The 15,233-nt window shown below is 41.7% G+C and overlaps 1 protein-coding gene across 1 annotated transcript in view; it reads right to left on the bottom strand.

Moving 5' to 3' along the window:
- Window positions 1-15,233, bottom strand: part of MYO5C (myosin VC) — a 106,562-nt gene that overhangs the window by 19,362 nt on the left and 71,967 nt on the right. The window contains exons 25-35 of the mRNA XM_039237163.1: window positions 14,825-15,005; window positions 12,850-12,943; window positions 12,552-12,615; window positions 12,385-12,465; window positions 11,356-11,536; window positions 10,395-10,488; window positions 9,282-9,345; window positions 8,311-8,479; window positions 4,459-4,546; window positions 1,759-1,857; window positions 302-456 (exon numbers count right to left, since the gene is read on the bottom strand). Of these exons, the coding sequence (XP_039093094.1) occupies window positions 302-456; window positions 1,759-1,857; window positions 4,459-4,546; window positions 8,311-8,479; window positions 9,282-9,345; window positions 10,395-10,488; window positions 11,356-11,536; window positions 12,385-12,465; window positions 12,552-12,615; window positions 12,850-12,943; window positions 14,825-15,005 (1,270 nt within the window). The remainder of the gene's footprint in view (window positions 1-301; window positions 457-1,758; window positions 1,858-4,458; window positions 4,547-8,310; window positions 8,480-9,281; window positions 9,346-10,394; window positions 10,489-11,355; window positions 11,537-12,384; window positions 12,466-12,551; window positions 12,616-12,849; window positions 12,944-14,824; window positions 15,006-15,233) is intronic.

The raw sequence follows: 15,233 nt of genomic DNA, 5'->3' as shown, positions 1-15,233 counted from the left end.
TCCTCATGGCCTGGGCATCTCACACCCTGATGGGGTAGAAGTGCTGGGGGTGGTGGCTACCAGCTGTAGTCTTGAAGGTAAGGCTTTGAAGTCTATTGGTAGATCTTTATCCTTGGGGATCCCTGACCTAACTTGTCTTTTCCAAACAGCTTGGCTTCTTTCACAGAGAGGACCTCAGACTAATTTTGGGAATCACGTGATTTACTGAAGACTAAAGGTGAAGAATGGGCCAAGGATGAACCTTTAAGGTATTCTTAAAGTAACCAAAATACCAAAGGCCGATGTCAAAGGTGGTTCCTACCTTAACCACCTGCTTGATGCCATTAATAGTGCTGTTCATGAGGGACTTGAGCATGTTGGCGTCATTTAGAGAGTCTGCATAGCGTACACACATGAACAGGATGTGAGCGGGCAGCCCTGGGATCATGTTCACCACCACACCACGAGGCTTCAAGTCTGGAACAGAAAGGGTCAATGAGGATTACAGCTGATTGATAGCCAGCTCTCCCCATAAGGAGCCTCTGACTATGGGACAAGGATTATTTGCTTTTCTGTACTTGATACAAAGCCTGAATGCATAGGTGTATCTTTTCTCTTTGAGGAATTCAGTCTGGCTCTTTTCCTGGCAAAAATATACAGGTACCACCTGTTCCTCTTCTCATTTGCAAAGGACTTTCTCTTTCTTAAAAAGGCTGAATCTTAGTTAGAATTTGTACTTCTACCTGGCATGGAGACCCTGGATTTCAGCCCTCCAGTGTAAGGGAAGAACCCCAAGTCCATGCACCCGACTCCAGCCTCTGTGATGAGGATGGGATATGATCTCAGCAATCACATGGATCTGCCCTGAATCAGGAAAACAGACACACTATAGTCCTGCAGAGGGGGCCTCTCTGATCTTGAGAAAAAGAGAATGACCAGAGGAGACATTGGGGATAAAGGGAAGAGAGAAACTTTATCAAACAAACTAAGGTAAGCAAACAAAGACCTCCCCATGGCTGCATTAAGACAGAGGAGTGAAGAGGCCCCACAGCTGTGCATGATTGAGGATAGAAAGGAAAGGGTACAGGTGCTCATGTGCTCTGTGGTGGGTGGGGGATCACCTAGAAGAAGAGGAAGTTAGGCTACACACCAGCTTTCTGCTTTAAGATCTTGAGACCAGCTGATAGAAAGGCAGTTTTTTCTTTCCCACTGGAAAAACATGTGATTTTCAGGTGAAGACAGTCTGGAAGATTGGTTCTAAGACCACCAACCCTTGAGAATACACAAGGGAACATTCCTGTAACTGAGTTGGACCTGGGAAGCTCCCATCACATTGCCTGCAGATAAAATTCTCAGCAGAAGTTGAATGGAACCCAGAGCCACAATTACTTCTGCCATTGCTCCAGTGCTGAGACACAAAGATGAGAGGATGTGTCTTCTATCTGGATCCTATGATTACACTTTGGAAGGAGTTAGGGCAGCACTTCTTAACTTAGGGCAATTCTGGCTCCCAAGGGACATTTAGCCAAGTCTAGAGATGTTTCTTATTGTCATGACTAGGGGCTGTTACCGGTTTCTAGAGAGTAGAAGTCAAGGATGCTACTTAATATCCTATAATACACAGCTCCCCCACAACAACCAATGACCTGGTCACCAGTGCAGAGATTAGGAGACTCTGGGCTAGGAGAAGCAGCAGTAGAGGAAGAGAAATGTCCACCCTCACCCACGATGGTAGCAACGGCTGACAGAGCAAACATTCAGACTTTCAGGGCTCACTACCGAGAATGAGGTTTTGAATGAGCTTGTCCTCATCTTCTGTCTTGTATTCCAGCATTCCAAGATACTCCTTGGGTCCTGAGGACAAGCGCACATCGTTGCCTATAGGCAGAGGCAAACAATTAGCTAAATTCACAGAAACAATCACCACGGGCTTTATAATGAGACTACTCTGTCTCTTTCCACCGCATTTTAGCTGGCTTGAACACAAATTCCTGTGGCTTTCAGATAAATGGAAACTTGATTAATCCTGAAGAACTCCTCTGGTAGTGATTCTTATCTGCAGTGTATCAATGAGTATAGTTGTTGCTGAAAAGGCAGAATGATCCTTGAAGGGATCCTCATGAGTGCCCGTATGAATCCAGCACAGTGTGGGTAAGAAAGCAAGCCAAGATGTTGCTTCTGTCTTCAAGATGTTGATGCCACAGTCAAGGAAACAAGATTCATGAAAAGTTGGTGAAAAAAAGTACCAAACTGCATGATTCTAACAGGGTTGTATTAGTTTCCTATGTGCTATAACAAGTTACCACAAACTTAGTGGCTTGAAACGCCACAAATTTTCCTATCTTATAGTGCTGGAGGTCAGAAGACTGAAATAGATTTTACATGTGGGACTACAATCAAAGTGTCAGTAGAGCTGAGTTCTGGAAGCTCTAGTGGAGAATCCATTTCTTACCTTTTACAGCTTCTGGAGGCTGCCCACAGATTGTACCCTCTGTTTCCTCCGACCTCCGCTTCCATCACCATGTCTCTCTGTCTCTCTGCTTCTGTTGTCACATCACCTTCTTTCACTCTGGCATTCCTGCCCCTCTCTTATAAAGTCTCTTGTGATTATACTGAGTCCACCTAGATAATCCAAGTTACTCTCCCCATCTCAAGATCCCTAATTTAATCATATTGGTAAAATCCTTTTTGCCGTGTAAATAACACACCCACAGGTTCTGAGGATTGTGATGTGGGCCAGAGTCTTCCCTCTGGTCACCAAAGATTCATGTCCATTCTGAGAAGAGATGTAATGACAGAAGCAGAGGTTAGAGACTCAGAAAGATTCTGAAGATGGAGGAAGGGACCCACAAGCCAAGAAATGAGGGTGGCCTCTAGAACCTGGAAAGGCAAGGGGAAGGATTCTCCCTTTCAAAAGCCTCCAGAAAGAATGCAGCTCTGCTAACATATTGATTTTAACTCTGTGAAAAACATTTTGGACTTCTGACCTCCAGAACTGTAAGATAAGTTTGTGTCCTGCTAAGCCACTAATTTTATGCTGATTTATTACAGTAGCCATAGGAAATTCATACAGGGGCCATGAGAATGCACAGAGAAGTGGGTTGGAACTGTTAAAAATGAAGGAGGTAGCACACCAGTTGGGCCAAGAAAAGCGAGTGGAGTCTGGTGGGTGAAAAAGAAGGGGGGGCAGGTAAAGCATTAACAGAAATTTCTTACAACTGCATGAGAATTTCTCCTGTTAATTTAATAAACTAGCTCTGTTCTCTTGGAGACTAGAATGTCAACTGTTTTAGTAAGCAACACTGTTTACAATAAGAATGACGCTGCAGCCTTAATTTAAGTTAAGCCTTCAGATGACTGTGTCCCTGCTGACGACTTGAAGGCAGCTCAGGGCCAGAACCACATAGCTAAGTTGCTCCTCTGTTCTTGACTCTTGAAACCGTGTGCTGCAAAGTGTTTGCTGTTTTAAGTTGCTAAATTTGGGGATAGTTTGTTATATGACAATAGATAGCTAATATCTATTAGGTAGGGAAGCTGATATATTCTACTTTACACACAGTGAGTTGGAGGAGGTAATAGAAAGGCAAAAGATGTAGTCTTGGAGACAAAATGGGGCCAGGACTCAGGAAAAAAACTGAGGAGTGTGAGGTGGAGTTTGGAAGTACTTATGTTGAGATGGCAGTTCATTCACTCATTCCAAAAACAGGGACACAATGGGGGCTTTGGGAGGGCAGATATGGTCCCTGCCCTCCTGGGGCAGACTGACATTTATCATTAATTATTGAAGGAGAAATCCTCATGTTGGTGTTGGGCATTTTGAGTTTGAGGTGAGAGTTGAATAAAGAATAATGAAGGAGCTCTTCAAAGAAATGAATACAGTAAAAGGAATAGATTATTGAAGGTACAGACTTAGTGATCCAGGCTGGGAGGAAGAGGAAGTGATATGGAACAAGAATCAAGAGCTTTAGAAGAGAGAAGTCAGAAAAGTACACTGACTCAGAAGCAGACAAAGGAAAGAAAGGCCTAGGGTCCTTTTGACAGGAGTTCATGAGGACATTCAAATGTGAAGTTCATGTTCAGGACTACTGTCTGGCTTCTTAGCTCTCATCTTCTAATAGAAATGGAGATATTGATCCTATGTAACTGGGAGAGGAAGAGAATTTCAAAGCAGTTACATTTGAAACTTGATCACAGTTTCATTTTTAAAAGGGGAGAGTTAATAGCAGAAGAGGTTAAAAGTATTCATTACAGGGTGTCCCTTACAATTACATGAGTGCATCTGGAATTATCTGAGGGCTGTGAGCTATCCTCTGGCCCAAAGGATCTTTCCATTAGCCCATCACTGAGCCCCCAACCCCACCAGCTGACAATCATTCCTTTGAGTTTTAAAGATTCTGGACCACATCAGGAAACAAAGAGTGCATGCGGACCTTAGCCGATAGTTCAGAAAAGTAGGAAAGGGAATGTTATTTTTCCTACCCTTTTCAATTGTCTTGCTTAGAGTTTTGACTTGATCTTGGAGCTTTTTAATCACTCTGTCCTTCATGTCTAACTCTTCCTCAAGATCCTAAAGAAATCGAAAGAAACAAGGACATGAGCTTAGAAGCATCTTAATCTATTTTTTGGTAACTGTTTTATTGAACTATATTTCACATACCATATAATTCACCCAATAGTGTACATCAAATGGTTTTCTAAAATAAGCCATACAACCATCACCATTATCTAATTCTAGGACACTTTTATCACAGCAAAAATAAACTTGTAACTTTCAGTAGTCATTGTCCTCTTGTTCCCCTATTCCCTTGGTAATCACTAATCTACTCTCTGATTCTATTACTATTTGCCTCTTCTGGACACTTAACATAAATGGAATCATACAATATGTGGCCTTTTGTGTCTGGCTTCTTCCACTTAGCATGTCTTCGAGGCTCATCCATGTTGTATGTGTCAGTACTTCATTCTTTTTTGTGGCTGAATAATGCCCTACTGTATGGATATGCCATATTTACCTTGATCTATTTTCCTTTAATAAAGTAGTGCCCCTTGTAGATAATTTCGAAATATGAATGTGTGAAAATGGGCTCTCTGGATACTAGAATCTGGAGGCAGAGAAACTTCAGAGGTTTGGGTCCTGGCTTTGTGTTTCCTCCCTGATAATGGAGTGGCCTTGCCCATGCTGAATTTGGCTCAAGAACCAGCCAGGGTCCCAGGTGCCTATAAATATGTCTTAGAAAGGGCAGAGTGTTTAGATTCTTCCTAAATCCCAAGGGCTCTGACCCAGAAAGGGTTCAGGCTTCTCAGAGTCAGCAGTACCCATCATATAGTCACCACAGCCACGTGCCCTCCAGGGACTCTCGGCGCCAATGGAAATTGTGCTGTTTCCCCTCTGTGGCCACCTCTCCCCCACTACAGTTCTCCCCGTGAACAAGGATTTTGTTCAGAGTGTTCATCATAGTGTTACTTGTAGCCAAAAAATGCAATGTCCAACAATAATGGGTAGAATAAATTGTTGTATATCCTATGACTTAGGTATTAAAATGACAGTTTGCATATATTATCAATGACAGTGGGAAAGTATCTTCAATATAATGTAAGAAAAATATAGAATTTAAAACTTTATATGTAGTATAAACCCAATTTTATAAAATGTGTATGTTCCATGGTAGAAAAAAAGAAAGGAATGAAATAAATCAAAATGTGAACAGGGGTTTCCTTTGGGCTCTCATTGACTGGTGACTTTTTTTTTTTTAATTAATAGATGTATTTTAGGATGGGCTGAGACAGGAGGGAAGAAACTGTACCTACATCCCCACTTGTAAGGCCAGATAAAGATCTTTACATGTTTCTCCAGAGACACGGAACTGAGACCCCAGGGACACAGAGAGTCACTGCTGTGGAAGTCAGGACAGCCACCAACACGTGCTCAGTAGGCAGCTGTTTGTCTGGTGTCTGAATACAGGCTATTTTCTGAGAAAGTTGTGTCCCTCTCAAAAAAAGTTGGACATCATCTAGGTGCCCCTACTGGAATTTGTTACTTTCTATTAAATGTTAAACTCTTTGGATGCCTTTAGATATAATTCCTCATCAAAGTTAAATCCCGATATTACAAAATATAATTTTACCCTAGCATGGTTTTCCTGTGAGATAAGAAATGGGGGTTCTTATGGTACTGGCACAAAATAGACACATAGATCAATAGAAGAGAATAGGAAGCCCAGAAATAAACCCACAAGTATATGGGCAATTAATCTTCAACAAAGCATGAAAGAATAACCAGAGGACAGTCTCTTCAAGAAATGGTGTTGGAAAAACTGGACAGCAACATGCAAAAGAATGACACAGAACCGCTTTCTTCTAACATACACAAAAATAAATTCGAAATGGATGAATACCTAAATATGAGACAGGAAACCATCAAAATACTAGGAGAACAAAGACAGTAACCTTTCTGACACTGGCCATAGCAACTTCTTTATAGATATGTCTCCTGAGGCCAGGGAAACAAGGCAAAAACAAACTACTGGGACCTCATCAATATAAAAAGCTTCTGCAAAGTGAAGGAAACAACAAAACTACAAGGAAATCTACAGAAAGGGAGAAGATATTTGCAAATGATATATCTGAGAAAGGATTAGTATTCAAATTCTATAAAGAACTTATAAAACTCAACACCTAAAAAACCAAATAATCCAGTTTAAAAATGGGCAGAAGACATGAACAGACAACATCCAGATGGCTAACAGACACCCAAAAAGATGCTCAACACCACTCATCACCAGGGAAATTCAAATAAAAACTACAATGAACTATCACCTCCCACCTGTCAGAATGGCTAAAAACAACAACACAGGAAACAACAGGTGCTGGTGAAGATGTGGAGAAAGGAGAACCCCATTACATTTGGGGTCAGTGTAATAAGTCAGTCAGAAAAAGCCAAATACCATATGATTTCATTCATATGCAAACTGGTACAGCCACTCTGAAAAACAGTATGGAGTTTCCTTAAAAAGTTAGAAATAGAACTATCCTATAATTCAGCAATTGCACTATTTGGTATTTACCCAAAGGATATAAAAATACTGACTCAAAGTATTTAATGCTGCTATAATATTTGATAATGCTGCTATGAAAACTGCACCCCAATGTTTATAGCAGCATTATCAACAATAGCCAAATTATGGAAATAGCCCAAGTGCCCCCCCCAACACACAGGAATACTACTCAGCAATGAAAAAGAATGAAATCTTGCCATTTGCAACATGTGGATGGAACTAGAGAGTATTATGCTAAGCAAAATAAATCAGTCAGAGAAAGACAAATACAATATGATTTCATTCCTGTGTGGAATTTAAGAAACAAAACAGATGAACATAAGGGGAAAAAAGGAGAGAGGCAAACCAGAAAACAGACTTAACTATGGAGAACAAACTGAGGGTTGCTGGAGGCGGTGGGCAGGTGTGTGGGATAAATGGGTGATGGGTACTCCGCAGGGCATTTGTTGTGATGAGGACTGGGTGTTGTATGTAAACGATGAATCACTGGATTCGACACCTGAAACTAATGTCACTCTGTATGTTAACTAACTGGCATTTAAATAAAAACTTTGGAGGAAAAAAAAAAAAAGAAACGGGAGGTCCTGACAACAGGATGCAGGGCCTGGGATGCAGGCTGCTCACCACTGTCCAGGCTGCCGACCACTGCCCTGGGGAGCCCTCCTGCACTCACAGACTTGGAGGCTCAAAGGCCAGGAAATGACCTGAGCAGTCTGATTCCCAGGAAAGTGACCTATGTGCCGCGATGGTGCTTCTTAGGTTTGTGGGTTTCACACACTAATAAAACTTCTAAAGAATTGTTGGCGACTGACTTGGAATGGCTGAATTTTATTCTGACAAGGGCATTTGCAATGTGATGAAGATGTGAACAATTTAAGGTGTCTGTCGTACCATCATGATCATTTCACAGAACATTTTGACTTGAAAAGCTGTAGGAAGGGCATACCTGCAAAGCAAGGAGGGCCCCTCAGTGGGGAAAGTCTTGCCCCGGGAAGTTCCCACCATCGGCCTGTCATCCTCAGTGTGTTCTAGACCAGAACGGTCAGACCCTTTAGCGAACACTTTCCTCATGTGGCCCATGTTAGGTTCCCAAGGTTCAGCAGCAGGCTGTAGCCTCGGAGACCACCTGTCTTCTGACATCAGGAACCACACTGCTCTCATGGAAGCGGCTTTTGGTCTATAGTTGCTCATCGAATGCATTAGGTGGCATGTCCCCCTGCCCTCTTCAGTGACATCTGCACATAGTCATTTATCAACTAGTTGGGAAACTTCTCACCCTGTTTTCCATTGTGAGCCGAGATGCTTCCTGCCGGAAACTACTCTTGACTTCACTTTCACTTTCAAATTGCTTCTTCAAGTGCTCGCTGGCCTCCTGCATTTCTTGAATCCTACTAATCAGCTTCTCTTTCTCTTTGGTGTGTATTTCATTTTGGGCCTCCAAGGTCCTGACAAAAGAATAAAGGAAATTTTGGTATCAGTTTGACTGTCATGGAGAATTCACTCATTGTCATAGCAAACACTGATTATTTCCAAAGACAGGAAAATACTTTGGCCAATTTATATGTAAAGTGAATAGTACTTGAAAAGGAATGTCTTTGAAGTGGGGTGGGGGCTGGGGGCAAAGATCAGGGCTAGCTGGGTGTAAAACTGTCCATGGCTGCCCTGGTCTCCTTAACCTGCTAAGAGATTCTTGCCTCCACTCCGCCAGGGGTGCTGAGTGCTCCCACTAGGCATCCACACCCACTCACACCGGGTCAGGATGCCAATTTGGGGCAAATAACAGTGAAGAATCTGTCAGCACAGATTTCAATGCTTACTCTAAATGGTTTGCTATGAGAAAATCTGTCCTCTCTCACACAATCTTATTTCATCAGTTTTTTGAAGAGATTATCCGTGTGTGGGGGCTAACATTCTAAGGGCATAAAAGGATGTGTGGTGAGAAGTCTTCTCCCTTCCCCTGTGTGCCAGTCATCCAGTCACTCTCCCTGGACGCAGGCGATGTTTTGATTCCTGTATCTTCTCCCAGGGCGTATATGCGTGCGTGCGTGCGTGCGTGCGTGCGTGTGTGTGTGTGTGGTGTCCATATGTGAAGGAAAGAACTTCACATTTGAATGGTAATGTATCATATACCTTAATCAGCACCTTGCTTTTTTGGTTTACTATCAGTATCTCCTACAATTTCAGAAAAGAAAAGCATTTACATGAGCATGAACATGACAAACACACACATTAACCATTAACACTTACCTTCTTTGTGTTCCCTCCTCTTCCCGATTGCGGTTCAACTGGTTAGACAATTCTTCCAGTCTTCCTGTAGTGAAAAGACCTGCCATTACTTTGGGGTCCGTACAGCACTCTGATTTGGGTTTGGTCATGCTTTCGGGTATCAAGGATCCTAAGCTGTTTCCTGATAGAGATCAGGTTGTGATCAGTCTGAACAATGTTTAAAAATTTTAAGGGAGCCTGTTTCAGATTCTCTGTCCCCCTCTCTCTCTCTGAACCTCCCCTGCTCACACTGTGTATGTCTTTCTCTCTCTTCAAAATAAAGACATTAAAATTTAAAAAAATTTTTAAACCATTATTTTAAAGTTGTCATATTTCACATAAAAATATGGATTTCTGGCTTTTCTTTAAAAATTGGATCAAGGGGGGGCGCCTGGGTGGCTTAGTCGGTTAGGCGTCCGACTTTCGCTTGGGTCATGATCTCGTGGTTCGTGGGTTCGAGCCCCGCATCGGGCTCTGTGCTGGCTGCCAGCTCAGAGCCTGGAGCCTGTTTCAGTCTGTGACTCTCTCTCTGACCCTCCCCTGCTCACGCTGTCTCTCTCTCTCTCTCTCTCTCTCCTAGAAATAAATAAAACATTAAAAAAAAAAAAAAGAACTTCCATCAACTTTAAAAAAAAATTGGATCAAGGGCATCTGGGTGGCTCAGTCAGTTAAGCATCCAACTCCTGGTTTAGGCTCAGGTCATGATCTCACAGTTCCTGAATTTGAGCCCCACATCTGGTACTACGCTGACAGTGCAGAACCTGCTTGGAATACTCTCTCCGTCTCTCTCTGCCCCTCCTCTCTCTCTCTCTCTCTCACTCTGAATAAATTAATTAAAAAAATTTTTTTAAGTTAGAAAAAATAGGACTATCAAACAACACTGGGACCAATATGCCAACTTGGCAACAATCAACGGAGCTCGTAGGCTGGGCACCTTACTGCTGCCTCCACTCAGCCCCCTTCTCACATTTATGACACTTGGCTGGGCCCCTGGAGAATCAGAGCCTGAGCTCCCTGGGTATAATGAACTTCCTGTCATTTCCCCGGACACAGGAAACCATCTTCTAAAAGAAGTTCCGTGACAGTTGTAGTTACCTTTCATGCTTTCAGCTTGTTCATTCAGGCGGATTTCCAGATCTTGCTTCTGCTTCTCCAGCTCTGAAATTTGCTGTTTGAAGTCTGGAATCATCTTTAGAGAAGAATCAGAAATATTAGAATACAAAACGCTTTCAGCTCTGAATTTCAAAATCTCAGGGCTACTCTGAAGCAAACTAAGCTGTCTGGGAGTTTAACCCCAAGGAGTGTACATCTAGCATAGTTGTGTAAAGGGCCAGCCGGGGCATAAGACTGGCTTGGCATTAGGGTTTTTTACCTCAGATCTGTACAGTCACAAGCGATACCAGCATGTTCAGAGAGAGTGGTTCTCACACACTACAACCAGTGACATTACCGAGGTCCCCAGGGGGAAAAGGGCTTGGGTGGGGACAGGAGGGGGTACCCTGCTGAGATGAGGGCCATGTGAGCAAATGGAGGGCAGACTCCTTGGTCCAGGCCCAGAGACACCATCTCCTCATCCAGGAAAAGGAAAATCATCTCAAAGGGTTCCCCCCGGGCCCTGTGAATTCCAGGCAAAGCGCTGCTTTCTTAGTGGAGGTCTGGAATGACCCGGTATGTCTCATAGTCCTCTGTTCTTGTCTGTATATTTCTTTAAATGTCATTCACCTCTACCCTCACTCAGGTAAACGGCTTTACTGTCATCCAAACTTGTAAGAACACCTGTGCTTCCGAAGTGCAAATGAAGAAAACGTGTTTGACTGCACAAGGCTCAAACTCAGAAACTGTGAGATCATGACCTGAGCTGAAATCAAGAGTCAGACACTTAACTGAATGAACCACCCAGGTGCCCCTATAGTTTAATCTTCTGACCAAGTTATTTTACTCCTAGAAAACATAATTCTGATCCATCATTTACTGCCAAGAAACTGAATTTTATTCCACTAACAACCGACATCTCTAAAATAATGGCCACACCTGGGGCCCACGGCTGAGACCATACCATGTTTTCTGATGTCAGCCTGGTAACTTCATGACGGATACTTTCATTGATGTCAGTCTCTTCTCTAAATAATTTCTGCAGGTGGTTGATTTCTTGACTTAGATGCACCACTTTGAAGTTCAAAGCTTCAATCTCCTTTTCATAGCAATCCTTCTGAGACTGGAAATGGCTCTCCAAAACGCTGTCAGAGGAGAGGTCAACAAATTAATGACATAGTCTTTATTCTGCCGTGTTGCTGACTATGAGCGTGTACATGTACAGCAGTTATGAAAATTCACAATTAGAGCCATACTAAATACATAATTTGACTTATATACACATAGTTACATGCTATGGTACTGGGTCTGCAGGATTATAAAGTCCTTCTAGCCAGTTAGGAAGCATTACGTGCATTAACATGCAGTTAATGGTAAGGAATTATAGACACTATTAAAATTGAATGTTAATAGTTTAAGAATATGTTCTGTATTATGCAATAGTAGATATACATTCATTATGCATTTGTCCAGCCTCATAGAATATATGACACGGACAGTGAACCCTGAAGTAAACTACTAACTCTCAATGATAATAACAGATCAATTTTAACAAACATACCACTCTGGTGGGGGATTCTAATGCTGGTTACATGGGGGCAGGGGGTGGGGGAAATCCCTGGGAAATGTCTGTACTTTCTGCTAAATTTTGCTGTGGCCCTAAAATTGTTCTAAAAATGAAGTTTGTATGTAAAAAATTATGGCAAACTCCTTAAATTTAAACACACTAATATCTCTCTAGCAACATTGTTTAACTTATTTGATATAATCAGTTTTCACTGTAGAGGTCATGGGTTTTATTACTTGAGAGTTTATCCTTTAAAAAGATTGTTTTTCATTATTAAACTCATTAGTTAATTCTCAAAATAGTTGGAGTGATTATTAGATCATCCTACTATAAGGAATTTCCTTGTGTGTCAAATCTGAGGAATATAAACTTTCCTATATCTATCATCTCTGAAAATAAAAAAGAACTCTGATGGGAATTTCTCACTGTGTTGCTTTCTTTAGTCCTTCATAAGCAAACCAAAGTTCTCCATCCTCATTTAAATGTTCCAAATCTTCCAAAGAGAGCCTGGAAAATAAGGAGGGGTAAGAAAATCTATCACCTCTCTCACGTGTTACAGGTTTCTAAATATTTGGTAATACAAAAATAATTACCTGCTTCTTACATCTTCAATGTCATAGCTTTCAAGAAGTTGTTTGGTGATCTCGGACATCTTTTCTGAGAGGAAAAGGCAGAGCTGGTATAAATTACATTTTTGAATGTAGTTCCAATTCTCTAGATGTCACACAGAGTCTCCAGCTAACCATTCCATCAGCTAACTTACTAGCTTTTCAACCAAACAACTAACCAACCTACCAGCTACGAAAGCAACCATCTATTCAACCTACAACATATCCAACCAACCAGCAAACTAAGCAGACTCATGGGCTCAGTGACTCACATTTTTCTTACCTCTCATTTCCCGTTTTTGTGACTGTACGTGTTTCTCCACATCTATCTTCTGTGTCTGAAGTAGCTCTATCTCCTTTTCAAACTCAGAGATTGTCTGTATTATAGCAATGACCATACGGGTGAAGAAAAAATAGCTATTATGGTTTATGTCAGACAAAGAGAATATTATTACATTATTGTGTATCTACCAAAGGCATCCTCGCCCAGTTAAAATCTTGTTAAATCATCACTGCCCACACAGTATTGTCATGAAGCATGTTTAACTCCTCAAAATATTGTTACTTATTCCCAGATACAGTTGGCTGTAGCAACAGAATTAGTTTCCTTACTACATAAAGGGAAGAAATAACTCCTTACTATAAGGGTGGGCTGTGGTGAGGAGGAAGAGGACCTAAGAGAAGTAAAACCTAAGGGGTGAAATTCCTTTTCACTGGATGGTGAACTCTTAGATGCAGGGATGTGAACAAGCCACTGCCCTCATTATTGTGGGTTGGGACTCCTGCCAGGTTTGAATGTGGCACACAGCAGAGGCAGGGGCACCCAAGAGGTTAGTAATTGGCTGTGGCGGGGGGCGGTGTGTGGTGAGGGTCCACTGAGGGGCAGCACAGGTTGTGGAGAAGAGGCTGTATTTTGCCTTTATTACCTTGTGAGTTCAGCCTGAGAAAGAATCACTGGTGTGTGTTTTGTATCTAGGGGAGATATGCAGAGGGAAATAACCCCTCCTTGATATTCTCTCAGTCTAAGTGTTTAAGGGCTACAGTTCCAGTTTCTTCAGAGGATGAGAAGGCAGATCCAAAAGACATTTTCTGATCACTTTACATACACAACATAATCCTTATGACAGGCCCAGGTGATGATAGAATAATAATTTGTAGATGGAAAGCTGAGGCTCCATAAGGTGAAATGGCATGCTCAGGGTCACGGGGCAAGCCGATGGGGCCCTAGGACTATCCAATCCCAAAGCCCTTCTTTTGGTAACATTTTAGTAAACGTTCCAAGTCATATATGATCATAATGTTCATTTTCTGTGAAAATCAGACTGGTCTTAATATATCACGTCGAGAGTTTGGACCACAGTTTTAGCTACCAAAGCAAAGTGAGTGACAAATAGTGGTGCCTCACTCCAAGAGCCGCCATAGGATTTCCCAAGATGCAGGCGAGCCAGATGACACGACTCCCACAGACTGACATCAGCCTTCTGTGACTCTTAAGAATGAAGCAGTCAGAGCAATACGTGGTCCTCTCTGATCCCACAGTCCAAACTCCTCCTTTTAAACCATAGGAAACCAGGGCCTAGAGAATACTGATGGCTCTACCGGGAAGTCAAGAGGAGACCCAGATGTGGATTCCTGAAGCTCTTCAAAACCATGCATGGCTATTCAGTGACAGTCACGGAGAATATTTGCATAATCTTAACAATATTCTACTAACATGCATTTCACTTATTTCGTGGAAGCTTAAAAGCTTTCCAAACTTACACTGAAATGTTTTGCATTGAGGAGCACAGGGACATGCAGTTTTGTGTTTTCTGGGAGGGAAGGAATTCAGTTAAGCTTTGACTGTCCAATACAGATCATTGGTTTTGTGGATTTTCTGATTACAATTTAAAATATAAGATCCTGATAATAAGGTAGTTTAATTTTAATATAGGTATTTTTAGAAATATAACAACTGGGGTTCACATCAACTTATAATTTAATTTGAACATATTCTCTAGGTCAACATATTTGAATAACTTCATATAATTACAAAACAGAAACCTAACTTTTAAAATATGAAAACCAATTATTGGTAAGTTAAAGGCAGCTTGGGCATTCATCCTTGTAAGAAGTGAAGGAATCAGGGTCCTTTTGACCTTGGTCTTTGTACAGATGCTCTTGGATATCTGATCCTGTGGGAGTGTGAAACTGCTCCCTCTGTGCAGGTTAAATAACTTAGCCTGAGAGCTTGTCTGGCATTGAGAAGCCCCTTCTACCTTTGCCTGCTTGTTCAGTTGGGCCACCTCCCCTTTTAAGGCATTGGAGGTGACACGTTCTTCCTCCAGTTGGTGCTGCAGGTGCATTTTCTCATCCTTGAGAGCTTGAATGTCTTCTTTCAAAGAGCAGATCTGCCTCTCATAGTCTCGTGTTTTCAGTTCAAAACTTTTTTCAAGAAGTCTAGGTGCAAAAGAAAAAAATAATTAACTCAGAATTTCTCTAAGTTTCTTTACCCTGAATTAGAACAATACATCATTTTGAAAATCGTAAGAGGAGATTTGGAAATGAGACAAGTTAATTAGGATCTACTGTGACAGTTCCAATAGACAATGGCCATATTTTAAGCTGTTTCCTGTCCCCTTAGGTTAGGGAAGTTTCTTTTTTTTTTTTTTTTTTACAAATAGTTTA

The sequence above is a fragment of the Hyaena hyaena genome, unplaced genomic scaffold, assembly GCF_003009895.1.
Source record: "Hyaena hyaena isolate Hyena2069 unplaced genomic scaffold, ASM300989v1 scaffold_120, whole genome shotgun sequence".
Classification (NCBI taxonomy): Eukaryota; Metazoa; Chordata; class Mammalia; order Carnivora; family Hyaenidae; genus Hyaena; species Hyaena hyaena.
The sequence above is the reverse complement of the archived record's forward strand: the minus strand, read 5'-3'. Positions and strand labels throughout refer to the sequence as shown.